General features: G+C 38.2%; 1 protein-coding gene across 3 annotated transcripts; it reads left to right on the top strand.

Moving 5' to 3' along the window:
- Positions 1-9,799: 9,799 nt before the first annotated feature.
- Positions 9,800-15,375, top strand: LOC109072262 (transcription factor Sp6-like). 3 transcript variants are annotated; one of them, XM_042766002.1, is made up of 3 exons: positions 9,800-9,816; positions 10,091-10,209; positions 13,831-15,375. In XM_042766002.1, exon 3 carries the CDS (start codon positions 13,967-13,969, stop codon positions 14,816-14,818), a length of 852 nt encoding a protein of 283 aa, XP_042621936.1. In that variant the 5' UTR covers positions 9,800-9,816; positions 10,091-10,209; positions 13,831-13,966; the 3' UTR covers positions 14,819-15,375. The 3 variants fall into 3 exon arrangements, with proteins under 3 accessions (XP_042621936.1, XP_042621927.1, XP_042621917.1); XM_042765993.1 differs by having other exon boundaries at positions 9,802-9,816; positions 10,091-10,203; XM_042765983.1 differs by lacking the exon at positions 9,800-9,816 and having other exon boundaries at positions 9,966-10,203.
- The last annotated feature ends 7,485 nt before the right edge of the window (positions 15,376-22,860 follow it).

The raw sequence follows: 22,860 nt of genomic DNA, 5'->3' as shown, positions 1-22,860 counted from the left end.
TTATGTTCTGTTACAGTCCTACCTGACCAGACTTGCTCTCCTGTGCCATCGACTCCACTGTGGTGGTCCTCTGCTCCACCCTGGTGGGCTCCTGCCTCGCCAGTCTCAACCTGGCTCTCTGCTTTGCCTGCTCCTCACTGGAGCTCTTCGGCCCCGCCTTGGCACCCTGCTCTGCCTCCCTCCCCGTCCATCCACTTCCACATGGACCTGGCCCTCCATCCCTCCCCCTGTTCTGCCTCTGCTCCACCTCCCACCTGAACTTTGGTCTGTTCTCAGTTAGGAGCGTCTGAAAGCCCCTTTGACCACTGCTCTTGTTTTTCAACTCTGTTTATGCTGATTGCTGCCTGCCCCGACCTCTGCCTGGAATACGTCTGTCTCTGGATTTTGTTATCCCTGATGCTGGTGATCTTGTCTGTTTCTGACCGTGATTAATAAAAGCTGCAAATGGATCTGCTCACCTTTGACTCCTTGTTACAACATTCCTGCTTTGTGTGTATATATAGTGTAGTTGTCATTCCGGTATTAATGCAATTTTATTGGCATACTAAAGTTTTACAATGCTAGAGCATTAGAGGCATTATAGAAAAATACTGTCAAAAACCTTCCAGTTAATGTAAATTTGTGCAACAACATTTAATCAATAGTGAGTAGAGAGCACTCTTGCAGGACCCACTTTATATACGTCATTTAAATGTATCTATTTTGATACATTATTGGAGTGTTTTACAATAAAAATACTAATTCAGCCTTTCTGCTTCATAATATTTAATTCAATATGTTGCTTGCCATTTCTTTGTAATTATTTGTGAAATTTACTTGCGACATCTAAATGAAAATGGTTTTAAAGTAAATCCTACACCAGATTCTTTTCAGTGTATTAAGTACTTACATTACTCAAATTAATAATTCGATGCAATGCACTTATTGTGAACAGTAGTTAAAGCCACCTAATATCTCACCAACTTGATCCGAGCAGCTGAGTCTTTAGTCATCTTCAAGAATCTCTTCCATCTACACATGACATTCATAATAAATTTATTATGAATTTATAATAAAATTTAAAAAACAACAGAAAAATTTATAATAAAATTTAAAAAACAACAGAAATACAGACAAACAAAAAAACATTGCTACTTGTAGTGTGTTAGACTAACTGGGACTTGTCACAACACATAGGTTTCTTTTTTTTTTTTGGTTTGATTGCTTCTATTGTTACTTTGGATAAAACCGTCTGCTAAATGATTAAATTTAAATTTAATATAAAGTGGGACCGTTCGCATACTATGAATTTGTGCTAGAAGTACCATCCATCCACACAAATAGCTGAACCTGATAATAACATGGCTGTAATTTAGTTTAAAATATCTGGACTTAAATTAAATCAAACTGTTAAATTAAAATGGAAAATGAAAAGCTCTTCACACAAATGTTTTATGGCTATGTGATTCATTCTTCGGTGATTGTGTCCCACTGCTAGCCTTCCTCTGTCTGTCTCAAGATGTAAGGAGCTTTATTGTCTTCCAGCTTAAAGTAAAGCTTTACATTACTAAACAAACATGATATAGATACATACACATCTACACACAATCTGTGTCATGTTCTCTTTCTTTGTCTGTCTGTGTATGAGTGTGAGAGAAAACGCACATCTGTGTGTCTGTGGGAACCTGGAAAGCTGCTCACCTAGATATGAATAGTTGTTTAGTGTTTGAGAATGTGTGTTTGCGTGTGTGTGTGTGTGTGTGTGTGTTTGCGTGTGTGTGAGTGTGCTTGTTGGCGCCAGGGCTCTTTAACAATCAAAGCAAAGGGGCGTGTGCAGGGAGGAAGTCTCTAGCTGAAAATACAGGTGTGCTTGACAATCAAAGGCTGTTCTCTGAACACTAAACACACGGCACCGCAGAGGGGGAGGCTCGTCTGAGTGTGTGTGTGTGTGTGTGTGTGACTGCTACACGTATCTTGTCGGCCCGTAGGATTTCCTGGATTTCCATTGACAAACATGCTGCTGGAAATCTGTTATTCGGAAGCTACTGCAGCGTGTAAATATGATCTTAGGAGGAGGAAGTACCCTTCAGCCAACACAAACAAAAAAATCTATGAAATTAGCCTTATGCGCTCACTTAACCTGCAGTAACCAAACCCTGTCTGAGATTCCCTAAGACTTCATCCAGTCCAGCCGTCTGCTCTTATGTGTCCTCACTGAAATGAACACATATCATATTCTTTATCAAGTCCATTATAATGAGCCAGACTAACACTAACTCTATTAGAAAACTGAGAATCCTTATGAACAGTTTCTATGTTTGAGGGCGTCATATGGAAGGAAAGACACATTCAAAATCGTTTTTTCATGCATTGGTCAATTTTGAGATTTTTGGGATTGGTTTTCATGAAGTGTTTTTTTTTTCTTTTTTTCTAGTGACAAGAAAACAACAAAAGTCTATAGATTTCAGTTCCAGTTTCTTTTAAGGCAGTGATCATTTTCTCCACTTCAGCAGCACTTATTCCTATATATACTCTGAAGGTTTGTTCATTTATCATTCACATTGTAATCCTAGAAAACTTGGTGAAAATGTCTCTTGACAGAATTTTCTGATTTATGGAGTGATAAAAATATATAATATATACAATGTAATATTTTTCAAACTGAATTTATCCAGTGTTCAGATTTATTGCTGGAAATGTATGCAGATCAGAGTACATTTGTTTAATTTGGTTAAGTTTAGTTTATTGATTAAAGGGGTCATTGGATGCAAAATTCACTTTTGTTGTTGTTTGAACACAAATGTGTGTTAGGAGTGTGTAAACATCCATCCTATAATGTTAAAAATCTTGTTAGGTTCCCTTTTTTAAATTCCAAAATCATTCTGTTCTGAGATTCCTGTCAGAGTGATTCAGCTTCATCTGTCCCACCATTGTGTCGCCTCCGGTGTAGGGAAATGACAAGAATGTCTCTGATTAAGCAATGAGACATCTGAGCCACTATAAGGATTAATTTTTTTCAAGAATCTTTGCAAATCGCCTTTCCTAATCTACCGATGCTAGTTAGCCAGATTCACGGCTGAATTTTACAGTCTGCTCGTCACCCCACAGAAGAGAGGGGCGGGGTCAGCAGAGCTCATTAGCATTTAAAGCAACATGGACTAGAACCGCGTGCTGAAAACAGAGCAGATTTTGAAAGGGTAAAAAAAGGTGTTGTTTTACACTACCATTAAGAAATTTTAACCAAAGTATGTTATAGACTTTTCATTAAGACCCTAAATAATCATATCAACTTACCCTTTTAATAAAGCAAATTTAAAAACAAGAGATGTTGAAACCAAAGTGCTGCACAGGAAATATACAACAGAATTAAAACTAAATAAAAGACTAGACAATATACAGTGAAAATGTACACCCTCAGGAAGAAGTAAAATATAAAAAATGAAAATAGGTCTTAATAGAGGATTTGAACATAGAAATAGAAGGATTAGATCTAATAGATTATCTGTATAATATTAATATTAGATATCTGTTCCATCTTTATCTGACCTTCTAACTCTAGCACTTTCTATTCTATTTTAATTCTTCTTTATCTATTTATCTTTTTTAATTAAAAATTAGCTTTCTATTTTTTCTATTCTATCTACTTGTTTTCTTTGTGTGTGTATATAAAAACCTTGCTACGTGTACTGCATTAGGCTAACCGAGACTTGTCATTTGCACTTACATATTGTTGCTCTTTTGTTAGTTTTTGATTGCTTCTATTGTCCTCATTTGTAACTTGCTTTGGATAAAAGCATCTGCCAAATGAGTAAATGTAATATAGAGAGGAATACGATTCCAGAGCCAAGGAGCAGCCACTGAGAAAGCCTTATCGCCTTTAGACTTAAAACTAGAGAGAGTGAGGAACTGAGAATAGAAATTGACTATGATCTTCGAGTCTTGATGCAGTATACAGGGTGAGAAGATCACACATATATTGAGGAGCAGTAAAAACGGCAAAATGTTAAGATCAACACAGAACATAACCGGTGTAAAAAAAGTGATGTGACATACAGCCATACTCAGAACTGGTGCTCTGCATTTAATCCATCCAAGGTGCACACACACACACCGTGAACACACACCCGGAGCAGTGGGTATCATTTATGCTGTGGCGCCCGGGGAGCAGTTGGGGGTTCGGTATCTTGTTCAAGGACACCTCAGTCGTGGTGTTGTTACCGGCCCGAGACTCGAACCCACAACCTTAGGGTTAGGAGTCAAACTCTCTAACCACTAGGCCAGGACTTCCCATGTGCATGTGCTCATGTTTTCTATTCCCGGTCAGTAATCTGTCTGCCGCATTTTGAACCATCTGCAAGTGATCTAAAGCTGATTTAGGCAAACCCAGATAAAGTGAATAACAGCAATCCAGACTTGATGTTATGAAAGCATGTGATCCTGTGGTGTTCCTGTGGCTCAGTGGTAGTGCATTGTGTTAGCAGCACAAAAGGTTGTGGGTTCAATTAGGAAAAAAAAAAAATGTATAGCCTGAATGCACTGCTAAATGCATAAATGTAAATGAATAACGGTTTCAAGATCCTTCTTAGGAAGCATCATCTCAAGTCTTGCAATAGATCTTAACTAAAAAAAAAAATAAAAAAAAATGGCTTTTCACATCAGTGCTAATCTGTTTATTAAAACACAGAGTTGGATAAACAATAACACGAAGTGTTTGACACGGTCACGTACATTATAAGAGAGGGGACCAGTGTCAGAGGTCAAACCGAAAGGGCCAAAGATGATTGTTTCAGTTTTGACATTATTTACTGTAAAAAATTCATAGCATCCAGCATTTTATGTCATGCAGACAATCAAACAAACTGAACACATAACAGCTGTTTAATGGGAAGATAAAGCTGAGTGTGGTCGGCATAGAAATTATAAGATAAGTTGTCTCTAAATAATATCACCTAGCGTAAGCACATATAACACAAAAAGAAGAGGACCCAAAATGGAACCCTGTGGAACATTATAAGAGATTTGTGCACAAGATGAGAAGCATTCCTCTACATTAACAGAAAAGTACCCTCCTTAAGGTAAGAGCCCAGACAGTAACCAGTGTAGGCCCAGATCGTTCCTGGAGACCAGACTAAAAATAATCAAAAACACCAAAAAATGTTATGCTTAAGTAAGATGAAATCTGAGAGTAGACAACTTTTTCAAGACTTAAGATAAAAGGTTTAAAACTGGGTCTGTAATTATTCATGACATGCTGATCAAGATGATGCTTTTTCAACAGTTTGTACTATAGCATGTTAAAAACTTTATATTGTATATATATATATATATATATATATATATATATATATATATATATATATATATATATATATATATATATATATATAATATATATATATATGTCCAGGCAGGTCTATTGCAATGCTCTCTAAACAGGTCTTCCAGCTATTTCTATCAAACCTCTGCAACTAATACAGAATACAGCTTCAAGATTAATCTCTAGCGAGCAGAAAAGAGAACATGTCATGCCTCTGTTCATCAGTTTGCACTGGCTATCAATAGCTGCTTACATAAAATTCAAGGAATTGATGCTTGCCTATATAAAACAACCACTGGCTCTGCACCTCTTTACCTAAATTCACTAATTCAAGCTTTTGTTCCCCCCGATTGAAACTTGTGTTCTGCAAGTGGACTGCGCATTGTAGTGTCATCACAAAGAGGCACAAAATGACTTTTACTGACTTTCACCTTAACTGTTCCCTGCTGGTGGAATGACCTGCCCAACTTAATCCGAGCAGTTTAGTCCTTGGCCATCTTCAAGACACAGCTAAAGACATATCTCTTCCATTTATATTTGACCCTCTAACACTAGTTATTTTTCCATTCTGTCTACTTTTAATTATCATAAAAGATAACAATAAATTGACACTCGAACACTAGCTCTATGTATTCTATTCCTTTTCTATCTACTTTTAATATTTTATATAAATAAGCCTTGCTTCATGTACTGTGTTAGACTAACCAGGACTTGTCACAACACTTAAATATTATTGCTCTTTTGTTGGTTTGATTGCTTCTATTGCCCTCATTTGTAAGTTGCTTTGGATAAAAGCATCTGATAAATGATTAAATGTAAATGGGAATATATAAATGATAAAAGTTGCTACTATTATTACTACTAATTATATACTCATTTTATTTTATTTTTTTAATAATAAAACCACATTTTATTTGAATAGCAGAACAACCCCCTGGACAACAACCAATCTGGCTTCAAAAGTGGCCACTAAACTGAGAATGCACTGCTCTCAGTCACTGAAGCCCTGAGACTGGCAAGAGCAGCTTCCAAATCCTCAGTACTCATCTTGCTGGATCTGTCTGCTGCTTTTGACATGTTAACCACCAAATCCTCCTGTTCACCCTCATGAAGATGGGCATCTCAGGAACCGCACTTTAGTGGTTCAGGTCTTACCTCTCAGGTAGGTTCTTCAGGGTGTCTTGGAGGGGTGAGGTTTCTAGGTCACAACTTCTTGCTACTGGGTTTCCTCAAGGCTCAGTACTTGGACCGCTTCTCTTCTCCATCTGCATGATGTCATTAGGATTTGTAATTCAGAAGCATGGCTTTTCCTATCACTGCTATGTTGATGACACTCAACTCTACTTCTCATTCCAACTAGATTATCTGACGGTAGATGCTTGCATTGCAGCTTGTCTGACAGACATTTCTGGCTGGATGAAGGAAGATCATCTTCAACTTGCTAAAACAGAACACAGTCCCTCCAGAATTTTGTGATTGCTGAATTTATCGCAAAATCAAGCAAACCCTGCAATTTTCTCAAAAGCTCGCAAATTTTCGTAATTGCCTCAAATTTTTGAAATCTTGTGAGAAGCATTCAAATTCAGGGCAGAATTCTGTTAAAGCTGATATCAGAACAAACGCCACTGATGTGGAAACCAGGAAAAACATTGTTCAATAAACACAAATCACCCCCATTCACCATGGATTTAACATAGTAAAACTACAGGAACAACTTGTGGCAGAAATGGTCTAATGTTTTTGAGTGTTTTTAAATGCTTCACACAACTTTTCCCAGCACTTCAAAGCTTTAAGTATTACCGAATTTGAAAGTTATTTTTAACGTGACGATATTTGTTCATCCTTCATAGTTTGCCCCCATGTATAAAACTAAAAGTTTCATAATGTAGGAAAGCAAACAATTATTTAAAAATAAAAAAGATATTAAATAAACAACTAGTAAATGGCTGCAGAGAAGTACTTATAGGCCATTTACAGTCCCTAATATATATATTATAATTTGTATTCATTAAAATATATTTAGACATTATGAATGACAGTAATAAAAGTACATTTTATCAGATGTAATATATTTATTACATCTGTAAGACGTCTGCTAAAGATCTGGGAATAAAAGCTAAAGATCAAAGAATCTACTGTGTACTCTGATAAACGACTCAGAAACAGTTTTACATGCATTGTAATAAATGTCTATTTGACATCTGATAGGAAACATGAGATGTACTGTAGATGAACAAGCACTCTTAATACATCTTGCACATGTAAATGCAGACATCAAATAGACATCTCCAAGATGTACCTGTGCGATTAGAGTGCTTTACTGTCAGGTGCTGGAGCCACCTTCTGTAGAACTTAATGGCACTGGTGCTGGTGTCCTCAAACGTTAGTCTGGAGACCTACAGTGGTTTTATAAAGTCAGAAGAGTCATAACAGTGTTAGAAGAATGTTGTGTGTGGTATATTTTCACTGCAAAACAATAAGAAATGCCGCAAATATTACCACAAATTTTGAGAAAACCCGCAGCAAAATCAGTCATTTTAGGCCACAAAAATCAGTAAAAATTTCTGCGAAATCCTGGAGGGACTGACCAGAACAGCTCGTGGTCTCAACCAAACCAGCAATTCATCACAACTTCTCTAAACAGCCAAGTTTGTCAACAATAACTCCTTCCAGGACAGCCAGGAGCCTTGGAGTTGTTATTGATGATCAATTAAAGGGGTCATATGATGCGATTTCAGTTTTTCCTTTCTCCTTGGAGTGTTACAAGCTCTTGGTGCATAAAGAAGATCTGTTAAGTTGCAAAGACTAAAGTCTCAAATCCAAAGAGATATTCTTTATAGAAGTTAAAACTCTGCCACACCACCCTAAAATGTCTCATTCAAACACGCCCCCACATCTCTATGTCACTGTGTGGAAATATTTGCCGCCCAAATGTTCACACATAGAGAGAAGGAGTGGTTTCAGTAGCACAGTTAGTGTTGAAGCAGCATGTCAGGGAGATACTGTGTGTATCTAGGAGAAAGCAAAAGCACTTTATTTGGCATTTAGGAATCTTTAAGATTATTTACAACAGAACAGCAACGCATTTTATGGACAACCGTTTCGTGAACCGAGGAGAGGAGGTCATTCTGACTTTACTACGACAATCTTTTTTTTGAACATTAAAGCATGTCAACATATTCTGTTACTCCAAATACATAAAATAATGACCTTTAAAAAAGGATCATATGACCTCTTTAAGCTTCACAGACCATATTGCTACAATGGCCTGGTCCTGCAGATTTGCCTTATACAACATTAGGAAGATTAGACCCTTTCTATCAGAGCAGGCCACATGACTTTTTGTACAAGCTCTTGTTCTCTCCAGACTGGACTATTGTAATGTTCTCTTGGCAGGCCTTCCTGCATGTACTATCAAGCCTCTGCAACTGATCCAGATTGCAGCAGCGAGAGTTGTCTTCAACGAGCCGAAGAAAGCACACAATACACCTCTCGTCACCAGTTTGCACTGGCTGCCAGTAGCCGCTCACATTACATTCATGCTACTGATGTTTGCCTACAAGACAACCACTGGTGCTGCACAATATACCTAAACTCACTAGTTCAGACCAGTGTTCTACCAGTGAACGACACCTCATGCTGTCATCCCAAAGAGGCACCTGTGCCCAGTTGGGGAACGACCTGCCGATCTCAATCTGAGCTGCTGAGTCTTTAGCCATTTTCAAAAAATGTCTAAAGACGTATTTTTTGTCAGCACCTGAGCAATTAATACTGGCACTTACCTATTCTATTCTATTCTATTCTATTCTATTCTATTCTATTCTATTCTATTCTATTCGTTTTTTTTTTTTTTTCAAATTTACATAAAAACGACACCAACACTATCTCTACTCCCCCATACCAACCAACACTCTCCACAACACTAATACACTTTATCTCTCTCGTTGGCCTGATTGCTTCTATCGTTCTCCTCATTTGTAAGTCACTTTAGATAAAAGTGTCTGCTAAATGATTAAATGTAAATGTATAGCAACTTTTGTGCATTAAAAGTGCTGGACAGGTTAGAATATAATACGTGAATTAAACTTTATAAATTCTGAACTGTACAAGACTAAAATAATAAAACAAAACAATAAATCAAGCATAAAATAAAAATACACTGAAGGAAGACTTACACTCTCTGCGGTGGGAAAATATTTGTTTTTGGGGGGGAGGGGGGTGATTTCCTGTCTGTCTTTCAGGTAGTTTGAGGTCTCGCACTGACATGTTGAGACGCATGCGACCAGCCGCTCTGACTGTTTGTCTGTGAGAGTGTGTGTGTGTGTGTGTGTGTGTGTGTGTGCGGCAGAGACAGTGCTGAATCAATGAAAGTGTGCATGAATGAACTGTGTTTGTGTGTGTGTGTGTGTGTGTGTGTGTGTGAGAGAGAGAGAGAGAGAGAGAGAGAGGTGTGGCTCTCACTGTCATAAACTCGTGCAGCCTTCAGAGTGGCGTCACATTCATCAGGAGACACTGAGCAGGTAAAACTCTCATCAGTCATTTCATTATTATATTGCATGAATGTTATTATAATGGTGTTTATGTGTGAGTGTGTGTACCAACTTAAGCTTTGATTTCAGTTCAAGATTCAAGTCTTTTCTACATTGTTAATGTGATAAGAATTAAACAGTAAAACTCTCGATACTGATGCACGAGTTCACCGTCATCATCATGAGCTGATATGATGTTAGTGCAGTCGATGACAGCAGATATTCTCACAGAATCACATGCTGAAGTCTCTCTGTGTGTGTACAGACGGGGCTACATGTTGTAAAGCATCTTGTGAAGACATTAAAAGAGCTCTTCACTATTTGAAAGACTCGGAAACAGACCAAATATGTTCTGCTGAAATCTCCTGCCGTCAACAGGTTTGTGTGAGTGTTACATTCAGTACAGTTAGTCAATATTATCTTAGTATGAAAACCATTGAGTCTATGAGACATGTGTGTGTGTGTGTGTGTGTGTGTGTGTGTGAGATTGTGGGAAGTTGTGGATTTTTGCCAGACTGCATGTGTTTGTCTGTTTTCAGAGAAGTTCTGGCAGACAGTTAAACCTGTTTTCACCGCACACACACACACACACACACACACACACACACACACACACAGACACACAGACACACACACAGACACACACACACACACACACACACACACTCCAGCTGTCAACAGATCTTTACAGCTGCAATCCTGAGCCTTCCTGTACGTATAAACACACACACACACACACACACACACACACACTGAACGCATATCAAAGTCTTCTATTGATTTATATGAAGTCCACTATAATGACATCACACTAAATTCTATAAGTAAACTGAAAAATGATATTGAATTCTGAATCTTGATACTGAATTGATAGTTTATATCTTTGAAGAAGTTGTGTCAAGTTTAAGTCACTCCTTGAAACAGTTTTGTCCCAAAATTATAGCTAAACACACAAGCACTATGTATGTACACATATTGAATATATAATATCTGACACATATCTCTCTCTGTTTGAAGTACTTCTGAAACTCGGATGTGTCTATGTGATGTGTCAAGTCTGGACATGTTTACGGTTTATGTGTGTGTGTGTCAGGGCTGGTCCATCCAGGTGTGAGGGAGCGAGAGGCTGTTATCAGCAGTGGTGTGTGTGTGTGTGTGTGTGTGTGTGTGTGTGTGTGTGTGTGTGTGTGTGTGTGTGTGTGTGTGTGTGTGTGTGATATTTGCAAGGTCCAAATATTTTCAAATGTCCTCACAAATGTGTTAAAAAAAAGAAGGGACTCGTGAGGACATCTGAAAAGCTCTTCACTGAAAGACTCCTCAGTCTCATTTTAGCAGGTTTAGTGTGTTAGAGATTGGGATTTATACCACTGCGTCTGAGACATGCTCACTAATAAAGTGAAACTGAGTGTGAGTGTGTGTGTTTGTGTGTATGGTTAGTGCTGAGGTGTGTGTTTTTTGAGATCACGGATGCATTAAGGTGGCGTCTAACTAGTCGACTCAAAACAACTTAATTGTGGTCGGTGAGTCTCACCTGCCATCACTTTTTGCTGAAATCTCGGCCTTTCCAGTAGGAGGTCCGATTCAGAATAGGTATGTTTAAATGCACTAATTTTTGAGTAAATACTTTTTGATTTCATCTTCGGTTTGATTTGGAGTGTAACTGTGGTTTTTGCTTTGATGACATATCTGAAAGGAAAGCTGGCATGTATGTCAGCAAAGCTTTTTTTAGCAGATATTTTGTAAATATTCAGTCGCCTCCAGTTCATAAGACATAAATAAACATACACTTTATATTTTACAAATGTGTGTATAAAACAGAGATCTCATTCTAAAGGGTTCTGGTAAACATGTGCTTCATAGTTTTATTCAAGTGTTCACACGTTTTGTTTCTATGTATTGATTGGATTAGTTAGGTCCACCTCACGCCTTCAATCCGATGGAGATTTCATTCAGATCGATCGAGATGTTTGCATGAAGGCTTGTCCGTCTGATTACTGGCATTATTTGGGTGCATGTAAATGTAGCTCGTGTGAATGCCGTGTGAACATGAACTGCCATACCGAACTCAATCAGGATGAGATTCTCAGAGTAACTTTACACAGTGAATGTGTGTTTGCTGTAGACATTACATACAACAACAGACTGTTCAATGAATGAGTCAACTATTTGAAACAGACACCATGGATGACGGTCTGCGTTAGTGATTTGAGCAGAAAGGTTTGGATCTGAGCAGGACAGAAGCTTGTCAGTTCTTGAGTCTGAAAATCTCAGTGGTCACTGTCGAGACTGATGGAAATCATTCATTTCAACTCTAGATTTTGTCGTTAGACTAGTGGAGTCATTATCTAACGGCCGCGCCAACTCCCTCCCATGACGTCAGCGAAGCTTTAATGTGTATTAGAGGTTTGTGTGTTAATGTGGCTTTGGAGACGCTGACAGTCAAACCACGGCTCAGTTCATCAGCACTAAAGACGCTGCTTCTCTAGTACGTCGTGAAGACCGTTCCAAAAGCTAGACAATGACGCTGCACCTTCAAAACTTTAGTTGCAGAAATAAAGTGGGAACAGCCGGTCCTAAACTATAAATATTAAAGCCTAAAATCTGCACAGATTTGAGAATTTAGACAGGAAAAAATATATCAAAAATATAATGACACAAATATGAAAAATGCAACTTTAAGACCGTAAAAGTTATCTGCAGTAAAATTAGTTAACAAAATCTTTTTGGCAAATTCTACAACAGTGTCACATGTCTCCTCTGTGAAGAAGGCAATCCTATGACCAGTGCTGGGGGTAATGCATTACAAGTAATGCGAGTTACGTAATCAGATTACTTTTTTCAAGTAACTAGTAAAGTAATGCATTACTTTTTACTTTACAAGAAAATATCTGAGTTACTTTTTCAAAAAAGTAACACCAGTTACTTTGTTTTCCCATTTATTGACTGACAAGCCTCCTGTTCCCATATTGACAGAAATCAGAGTACAGAGGCGTTGTGTGCGCTGTGTGAACATGATGTTACAGTAGTTCTAGGCTAAATGTGAATGTGCATTAATTCATCCCACTCGCAAAAAAAAAACAGATTCAGTATTCATCCAAATTAATTAAAACAGTGAAATGCAAACTCAGAATATGATGCAAACCTGTAATAATTAAATATTTTAAATAACAAAAATATATCTAATCCCATTTTATTAACCAGTGTCTTTGCTTCTGACCTTTGATGATCCAGTTCAACCATACTAATAATCAAAAATAACTTTAGATAAACTAACAATTGTGCTTCATTGTTTTTTATTGCTGAAGTGTTGAACCTTCTTCTACTGTTCTACTGTACAGATGTGAATTTACTTTTCCTTCAGCCTGAGGTTTATTCATTACACTTTTTGCTGTAAAAGGGCTTTTAAATTTGCTATAAACAGAACTTCTTATATTAAGAACAATCAAGCCCTGCTCATATTAAAAAACACATTACTTTCCATAAAAAGTAACTAAGTACCGTAGTTAGTAAATTTTTTAGGGAGTAAGGCAATATTGTAATGCAATACTTTTAAAAGTAACTTTCCCCAACACTGCCTATGATGCATTGCAACACGCTGAGTGAAAAATTTGATTCAAGATAGATGGTAAAGTACATACTTTAAATATCTGTGTGTGTTTGTGTGTTATACTTATAGGAAAATAACTAGCAGCATAATGGACTGTCTTTGTTTGGCTAAAATAATGGTGTTGTGAATGATACCAGAAGCTATAAACATTACAAATGGCTGCACATGTTCTTATGTCAAAAATGTGAATTCACTTCAGTTATTAGGTGACCTCATGCAAAAGGGCCATGTACAGCTAAATCAATGCATTTTACTAAAAATTAATTGTCATATGACAAATGCCCAAAGAGCAGCATTGAAATTGCCATCAAAGAAAACAATGTATGAAATCATTTCACGAATCATTCAAACTGTTCTCTTTGTAGCTTTCTGACTGTGCTGTATTTGTGTTTTCACAGGTTCAGACAGTGCTTTCAGATTCCCATCCACAGTCATGTGGTGATACAGTCTCTCTTTCTCTCTCTCTCTCACACACACACACACACACACACACACACACACACACAGACAGTCCCTCACTCGCTCACACTCATCATGGCCCACCCATACGACCCTTGGTTGCGTGCGGGACCACCGCAGGAGGAGGTGAGCGTATCTGGCTGGTGGGACGTGCACTCTGGAGCAGCAGCAGGTTGGATGGACCTGCAGGGGGCGGGGCTGGGGGCGGGGCCAGTACAGGGCGGTTCCATGAGCTCCTACACAGCTGATTCACAGATGTGCTGCCTGCCGCCCTCCGGCTCCGCCCACTCTGGACTGCACTACCCGCCTGAGGGCTTTAAGATGGAGCCGCTGGTGCAGGATCTGCTGCCGCTCCCGCAGGCCTCCCCTTCCTACTCCTCAGAGCAACAGGACACCGCGGGCGCTTCCACTCGACCGAAATCACAGCGTCGCACTGGGAGTCGTGCTCCCGGTCAGGCCTCCTGCCGCTGTCCCAACTGCCTGAGCGCAGAGTCTCTGGGAAGCACCGGCGACAGCGGCAAACGCAAACACCTGCACAACTGCCACATCCCTGGCTGTGGGAAGGCGTACGTGAAGACGTCGCACCTCAAAGCGCACCTGCGCTGGCACAGCGGCGACCGGCCCTTCGTCTGCAACTGGCTGTTCTGCGGCAAACGCTTCACGCGCTCGGATGAACTGCAGCGCCACCTGCAGACGCACACTGGCGCCAAACGTTTCGGCTGCAGCTCGTGCCCGCGGGTCTTCCTGCGCGCTGACCATCTGGCCAAACACATGCGTGTGCACGAGTCTCCATGCCAACCGGCCGAAGAGACTCACTCGGCGACGGCGGTGCCAGCGACAGGAAGCAGATCTGCTGCGACGTCACTGCTCAGAGTGAAGACGGAATCAGAGAACTGCGACGACGACACGACGGTAGCAAACAGCTAATCTCTCAACCGCTCAGTAGACCAATAAAACCAAACTTACGGATGTGCGGTTCATCATTCTGAAGGTGACTGATGTGAACTATAATCACATCTGAAAATGATCTGTAGAATGTGGCATTAGGATGAAACACATACCATAATGCTGTTATATCTTCCGTTTTATTTATATTTGTACATTTTATGTTTCGTATTCTCTGTTGATCAACTTAATACGTTGTCATCCATGTATTTTTGTCAATGTAATATTTTTAGTGAGGATATGTAATTAGTTTGAATAAATATAGAGCATTTTGTTAATTTCTCATATTTGTTTTGTGATTGTGCTATAAAATATATGCAGCATATTTTTAATGATGCTGCATATCATTGTACCAGATAAACTGAAAACATGCTGAATTTTAAGAAAACATTATCATACAACTAGAGCAGAGCTCCCCAAACTTCAGAGGCATAATCCCATAATACAAATAAATATAATATCATAAATTTTATATACATGTACATACAATGGAGGCCAAACTTATTAGAACACTTGTATTTTCAGCAGCTAAAAAATGGTTTTAAGTCAGTTATTTCTATCTTTTGTTGTAGTGTGTCAGTAGGAAATATCATATCAACATTAATTCATTTGGAAATGTAAACTGATATTTCCTACTGACACACTACAGCAAAAGATAGAAATAACTGACTTAAACCCATTTTATTTTTTTTTAGCTGGTGAAAATACTAGTGTTCTAATCATTTTGGCCACCACTGTGTGTGTGTGTGTGTGTGTGTGTATGTGTGTGTGTGTGTGTGTGTGTGTGTGTGTGTATATGTATATGTATATGTATATATATATATATATATATATATATATATATAAAGAGAGAGAGAGAATGCTGATTAAGTAAAAAAAAGAAAAAGAAAAGAAGAAGATCTTAAGCTTTGTGAAAACAGTTTCACATTATATAGACTAATTACAAGCAACAGGGCTAAAAATGCAACAGAACAAATATACAAATGAAATAAACAATATTATCAAACAAAAGAAATACAACAGAAACTGAACACACTAATGCAATGTACAAATTAAATATTCACTGTATGAATTAAATTCAGAATCATTATTAAAGCCAAAAAGTTATTCAGTAAAGAGCAGTGAGTGCTTTTCTCCTGTTCTTTTGTTGTTTATATAAGTGTTCATATAAGTGTGTGTATTTAACCGCTCAAGACCTATAAAGTGGAAAAATTACTCAAAATACTCGTGTGCTCTAAGAGCACCGTCTGCATGTGCGCGTTCCTCTCTGACAGCGCTCAGAAACAGTCTCAGACAGCACGCACAAACGAGTTCTCTTTCACTGCTGATTGCATTTCAGTGACTTCAAATAACTTGTTTTCAAAAACCGCGATGCTTAACGTTAAGTTTCATGACCATGTAGCACAGCAACGTCACCTGGGTGTGTAACCGCGATAGAGATGATAGCCCAAATTCTCTACCGGTTAACAAATTTTTACCAGTTAATCGTGTCTAGTTCTAGTAACAAATCCATGTTTAGTTCACTTTAGACATAACTGACTGTGTTTATGTAAATACTGCCATTATGGCATATTTTGTGCAATAAGTGCAATAAGCCACAAAAAAAAAAAAAAAAAAAAAAAATTCTGTCAAGGTTTAAAAAGGCCTGCAAATGACAAAACTTCATGACAGCAATGCAATATCACATGAGCGTAACTGTGATAAAGATGATAATCCTACAATTTCTACCAGTTGAAAAATGGTATATCACCCATCCCTAACACTATGAAGGTGACTTCTTTGAGAGTAAAGATAAAGACAGATGAAGATTAAAAAGTAATATTTTTTAGAATCAAACAATTGCTTTTAAAAAGCACAATGTCCAGATAAACAAATAACCAAAAAACTGCCAGGGCCGAGCATATCCACAAACTCATAGAAAACAACCAAAACAATCCATGGTTTTTATTTAGCACAGTGGCTAGATTAACAAATAACCAGACGACACCCGATCTAAATATTCCCTCACAGTTAAATAGTAATGAATTTATGAATTTCTTCACTGATAAAATAGATAACATCAGAAATACAATAACAAATGTAGATTCTACAGCGTCTAATACTTTAGTTTTATCCATCGCACCCAAAGATAAACTGCAGTGCTTTACAACTATAGGACAGTAAGAGCTAAATAAACTTATCACTGCATCTAAACCAACAACATGTTTATTAGATCCTGTACCCACTAAATTACTGAAAGAGTTGTTACCTGTAGCAGAAAACCGCCTTCTCAATATTATTAACTCGTCGTTATCTTTAGGTCACGTCCCAAAACCATTCAAGCTGGCGGTTATTAAGCCTCTTATTAAGAAACCACAACTAGATCCTAGTGAACTGGCAAATTACAGACCCATTTCAAATCTTCCCTTTATGTCTAAAATTTTAGAAAAAGTTGTGTCTGCTCAATTGTGCCCCTTCCTGCAAAAAAACAAACAAACAAACAAACAAACAAAAAATGATCTCTATAAAAAATTTCAGTCAGGTTTCAAACCCCACCATAGCACAGAAACTGCACTTGTTAAAATTACAAGTGACTTGCTTGCATCAGACCAAGGCTGCATCTCATTGCTAGTTTTACTTGAAACTGGAGAAATGGAGCGCAGCTGGAGGAAAACAAAACTAGAGGTATTTCGTATTGCTTGGAGGGAAAGTAACCTATCCTACAGAAAAGCATTAAAAACCGCTAGATCTGCTTACTTTTTGTCTCTTTTAGAAGAAAACAAACATAACCCCAGGTATTTATTCAATACAGTGGCTAAATTAACGAAAAATAAAACATCAACAAGTGTTGATATTTCCCAGCACAGCAGTAATGACTTTATGAACTACTTTACTTCTAAGACCGATACTATTAGAGATAAAATTGTAACCATGCAGCCGTCAGCTACAGTATCACATCAGACAGTGCACTATAGATCCCCTGAGGAACAGTTCCACTCATTCTCTACTATAGGAGAGGAAGAATTGTATAAACTTGTTAAATCATCTAAACCAACAACATGTACAGTATGTTAGACGCTATTCCATCTAAGCTCTTAAAAGAGGTGCTTCCAGAAGTCATAGATCCTCTTCTGACTATTATTAATTTCTCATTGTCATTAGGATATGTCCCCAAAACCTTCAAACTGGCTGTTATTAAGCATCTCATCAAAAAAAACACAACTTGACCCCAAAGAACTAGTTAATTATAGACCGATCTCGAATCTCCCTTTTCTGTCCAAGATACTAGAAAATGTAGTATCCTCACAATTATATTCCTTCTTAGAGAAAAATGGCATCTGTGAGCATTTCCAGTCAGGATTTAGACCGTATCATAGTACTGAGACTGCTCTCCTTAGAGTTACAAATGACCTGCTCTTATCATCTGATCGTGGTTGTATGTCTCTATTAGTGCTATTGGATCTTAGTGCTGCGTTCGACACTATTGACCACACCATTCTTTTGCATAGACTAGAAAACTTTTTTGGCATTAATGGAAGTGCATTAGCATGGTTTAAATCATACAACAAGCAGTGAAAAGTATATAAGTATATACTTTTCACTGCTTGTTGTATGCCATATAACTTGTACGTGACAAATAAAATCTTGAATCTTGAAAAAAAAAATCTTGAATGACCGCAATCAGTTCATAGCAGTGAATAAAGAGGTATCATATCGATCACAAGTGCAGTATGGAGTACCTCAAGGCTCAGTACTAGCGCCTTTACTCTTCACACTTTATATGTTACCCTTGGGAGATATCATCAGGAAACACAGTGTTAGCTTTCACTGTTATGCTGATGATGATCAGCTCTATATTTCTTCACGGCCTGTTGAAATATACCAATTTGTAAACATCGGTGGCAGCACCATCATCATGTTTGTTAACTGACAACAGAACAGTGTGTAGTGAGAACGTGGGTACAAAGTAATGGTGACCGGTAGATTATTATTGTGCGTCAGCCCTGACCCGATTCTGAAGTAGTCGCGGCAATAATTAAAGGTGCATTAAGCATTTTTTGCCAAACGATGTTGATATTTGATAGCACCAACGCAAACAGCCCATACCCCAACAGGACGTGCTTCATGGGCCGAAAGAGGTCAACACGCTGCAAATGAAAAAAGCACATGCAAATAGAAAAAAAACATCTGCAAATTAAGAAAACATCTCAATTTGAAACACACACTGCAAATGCTCACAACACAAGCAAATAAAGAAACGCAATGCAAAAACAAAAACACGCTGCAAATACTCACAACACAAGCAAATAAAGAAACACACTGCAAATACGCACAATACAAACAAAATAAAGAAACATGCTGCAAAAAGAGAAATGTGCTGCAAATAGAGGCACAGACTACATCGGAAATATTTAAGGGAACCGCAAAGTGACGAACATGGCTGGGACATATTTATCAAAGTTTGCTTTGAAAAGATTTTTATTTATTTTAATATGCTGATCATACAATTCCTTCGCTTTTTGTTTTTGTTTTGTTAGTTTTTTTTGGATTTTATTATTAGCCTAAATAAATTATGTGTAATGTGAGTGTGTGTGTGTCTCTGTGAGTCTGAGTGTGTGTCTTTGTGTGAGTCTGTTTGTGTGATTATGTGTGAGAGTGTGAGTCTCTGTTTGTTTGTTTGTTTGTGTGTGTGTGTGTGTGTTGAAAAAAGATGGTAAGCCTTTAGAACTTCAAGGGGAATAGTCACCCTAGTTCACACAGTTCCAATTTATTGCAATCGGTTAAATTAACTCAGTAAAATAAATAAGCAGACAGATGGGACAATAGTCAAGCGCAGAACAGTATTGCAGTGTAAAGAAAATAAGCAGCGATCATAACTTTGTTTTTGCTGAGTTTATTCATTTGAGTAATTTTGAGTATTAATTAATGTTCACTTGGATTTTTTCCTCAGCAGGGGAAATAATAAATAATGAAATAATATTATGTAATTTATAGTCATATGATATATATATATATATATATATATATATATATATATATATATACACACACACACACACACACCTAAAGGATTATTAGGAACACCTGTTCAATTTCTCATTAATGCAATTATCTAATCAACCAATCACATGGCAGTTGCTTCAATGCATTTAGGGATGTGGTCCTGGTCAAGACAATCTCCTGAACTCCAAACTGAATGTCAGAATGGGAAAGAAAGGTGATTTAAGCAATTTTGAGCGTGGCATGGTTGTTGGTTCCAGACGGGCCGGTCTGAGTATTTCACAATCTGCTCAGTTACTGGGATTTTCACGCACAACCATTTCTAGGGTTTACAAAGAATGGTGTGAAAAGGGAAAAACATCCAGTATGCGGCAGTCCTGTGGGAGAAAATGCCTTGTTGATGCTAGAGGTCAACTTTGACTGAAATAACCCCTCATTACAACCGAGGTATGCAGCAAAGCATTTGTGAAGCCACAACACGCACAACCTTGAGGCGGATGGGCTACAACAGCAGAAGACCCCACCGGGTACCACTCATCTCCACTACAAATAGGACAAAGAGGCTACAATTTGCACGAGCTCACCAAAATTGGACAGTTGAAGACTGGAAAAATGTTGCCTGGTCTGATGAGTCTCGATTTCTGTTGAGACATTCAGATGGTAGAGTCAGAATTTGGCGTAAACAGAATGAGAACATGGATCCATCATGCCTTGTTACCACTGTGCAGGCTGCTGGTGGTGGTGTAATGGTGTGGGGGATGTTTTCTTGGCACACTTTAGGCCCCTTAGTGCCAATTGGGCATCATTTAAATGCCACGGCCTACCTGAGCATTGTTTCTGACCATGTCCATCCCTTTATGACCACCATGTACCCATCCTCTGATGGCTACTTCCAGCAGGATAATGCACCATGTCACAAAGCTCGAATCATTTCAAACTGGTTTCTTGAACATGACAACGAGTTCACTGTACTAAAATGGCCCCCACAGTCACCAGATCTCAACCCAATAGAGCATCTTTGGGATGTGGTGGAACGGGAGCTTCGTGCCCTGGATGTGCATCCCACAAATCTCCATCAACTGCAAGAAGCTATCCTATCAATATGGGCCAACATTTCTAAAGAATGCTTTCAGCACCTTGTTGAATCAATGCCACGTAGAATTAAGGCAGTTCTGAAGGCGAAAGGGGGTCAAACACAGTATTAGTATGGTGTTCCTAATAATCCTTTAGGAGAGTGTGTATATATATATATATATATATATATATATATATATATATATATATATATATATATATATATATATATATTCAAAACGACTACAAAATGTCATGCCTTTGAAAAATAAATAAAACATCAGAATGCGCTGCTTTAGTGCATCTTGGTCTCCTTGAACATCTTTCTGGCGCCACAAACATGAAGCAATGCAGTGAATACTTGATGTGCCTACTTTTAAAAGTCTACATTTAGATTATTTGATATTAAATGCATTATATATGTCACATTGAAAAAAATCACAGCATGTAAAAAAAAGAAAACGTGACTTTACAGTATGGAAAATATGGTGGGCTATAGCAAATTATTTCACAGACCCCACTTGCACTTTGAGAACCTCTAGTCTACACAGAAGAAAGCCCTGTCTAGGCTCTGCACCGGTACAGATTGTGTCAAGCTATTCTTTAGTCTGGTTGTTTGATGACAAGAGGATAAAATTTAGTTGCAATAAATGCGTTAAGAATCCATATAATTGCCAAAACAGAGGACTTTTATTCTGCTGCGTGGAACTGAGGAAGAACTGATGATGGCACGGTTTGATCAGAGAATGTCTAATATGGCGAGAAGTTTCACTCTCACTACACTTCTGGCTTCTGAACTGGTTGCAGTTCCACTCTGATTCCATATGAGGGCGCTCACAGGACGAGTGCAGAATGAATGGAGGTCAATGGCGGTATACCCCCTCAAAATCCACTTTTCTCAGGATATAATTTTTTGTCTAATAATTTGAATGTTGTATTCGAAAGGAGATGCAAAGAAATTACACATTGCTGGGTGTTAGATTTTTTAGAGTCACTTATTTGCTTTAAAAAGTCTTTTAAAATGTCAATGACGTCATACGTTATGCGTTCATTAGCAGAATGCTAGCGTGTTATGGGCAACAACAACTCAACCTGTAAGAAATCGAAAGGACATAAGTACTCGTTCATTCAACTTTCGATATATAACCCATGTTGAACTTGCAAAACCTACAATCAGATCTGAGATTTCTCAACGGCAATCGGGTGAAAGGGACAAATTTAGCCGTTTAGCCCCATAGACTCCCATTCATTTTGCATTCATGGCGATCACCCCCAGTGGAACTCTGGTGGAACTGCAACCAAAATTCGGTACAATAGGACTTAATAAAGAGTGGGAAGGCTCTCCGTAGACGGGCTCTGGTTTGATCTTCAGTTGACCAATCATCAGAAAGGGGCGTTTCATTCCTGCCCACATGTAGAAATCGAATATTCGAGCTGTTTATAAATTTTTCTACTCCTGAATGAAAAACTAAAAATTAAGCTGAATTCTTGTTTTCTGTTTTATGGAAAAAAAAACTAATTTTTCTACTTTCAGTATTAAATCAAATAACGATTGAACGAATGATACATGGATTATCTGGCAACACTGGCCCGGGCCGTTGTTTCATAGCTGAAAAAGAAAAGGAAGAGACTCAACAACAATCTACCGGAGGCCACAACATCACAACATCACAACAGACGGCAGCGCTGATGAGCGCTTGTGTGAGGGGTTGTGAGATCATTACTTATGATTATCAAATGGAGTGTAGTTTGAAAGTCTGCGTGTTCGGCAGACTCTGAGCTGCTTCAGACAGAGTGCCAGTAGTGCTTCAGCCGACAAAAACACACACAATCATGTCAAAATGCACAGTTGTGGACCTCTAAACACAATCTGAAATGAGTTCAAAAGTCCTAAATGATTGTAAAGAGTTGGGAGAAAACTGGATTTGTGTCGATCCGTGTCATGTGCATCAGGATTTAAAGAGACAGTG

Source organism: Cyprinus carpio, chromosome A1 (assembly GCF_018340385.1).
Source record: "Cyprinus carpio isolate SPL01 chromosome A1, ASM1834038v1, whole genome shotgun sequence".
Classification (NCBI taxonomy): Eukaryota; Metazoa; Chordata; class Actinopteri; order Cypriniformes; family Cyprinidae; genus Cyprinus; species Cyprinus carpio.
The sequence above is the reverse complement of the archived record's forward strand: the minus strand, read 5'-3'. Positions and strand labels throughout refer to the sequence as shown.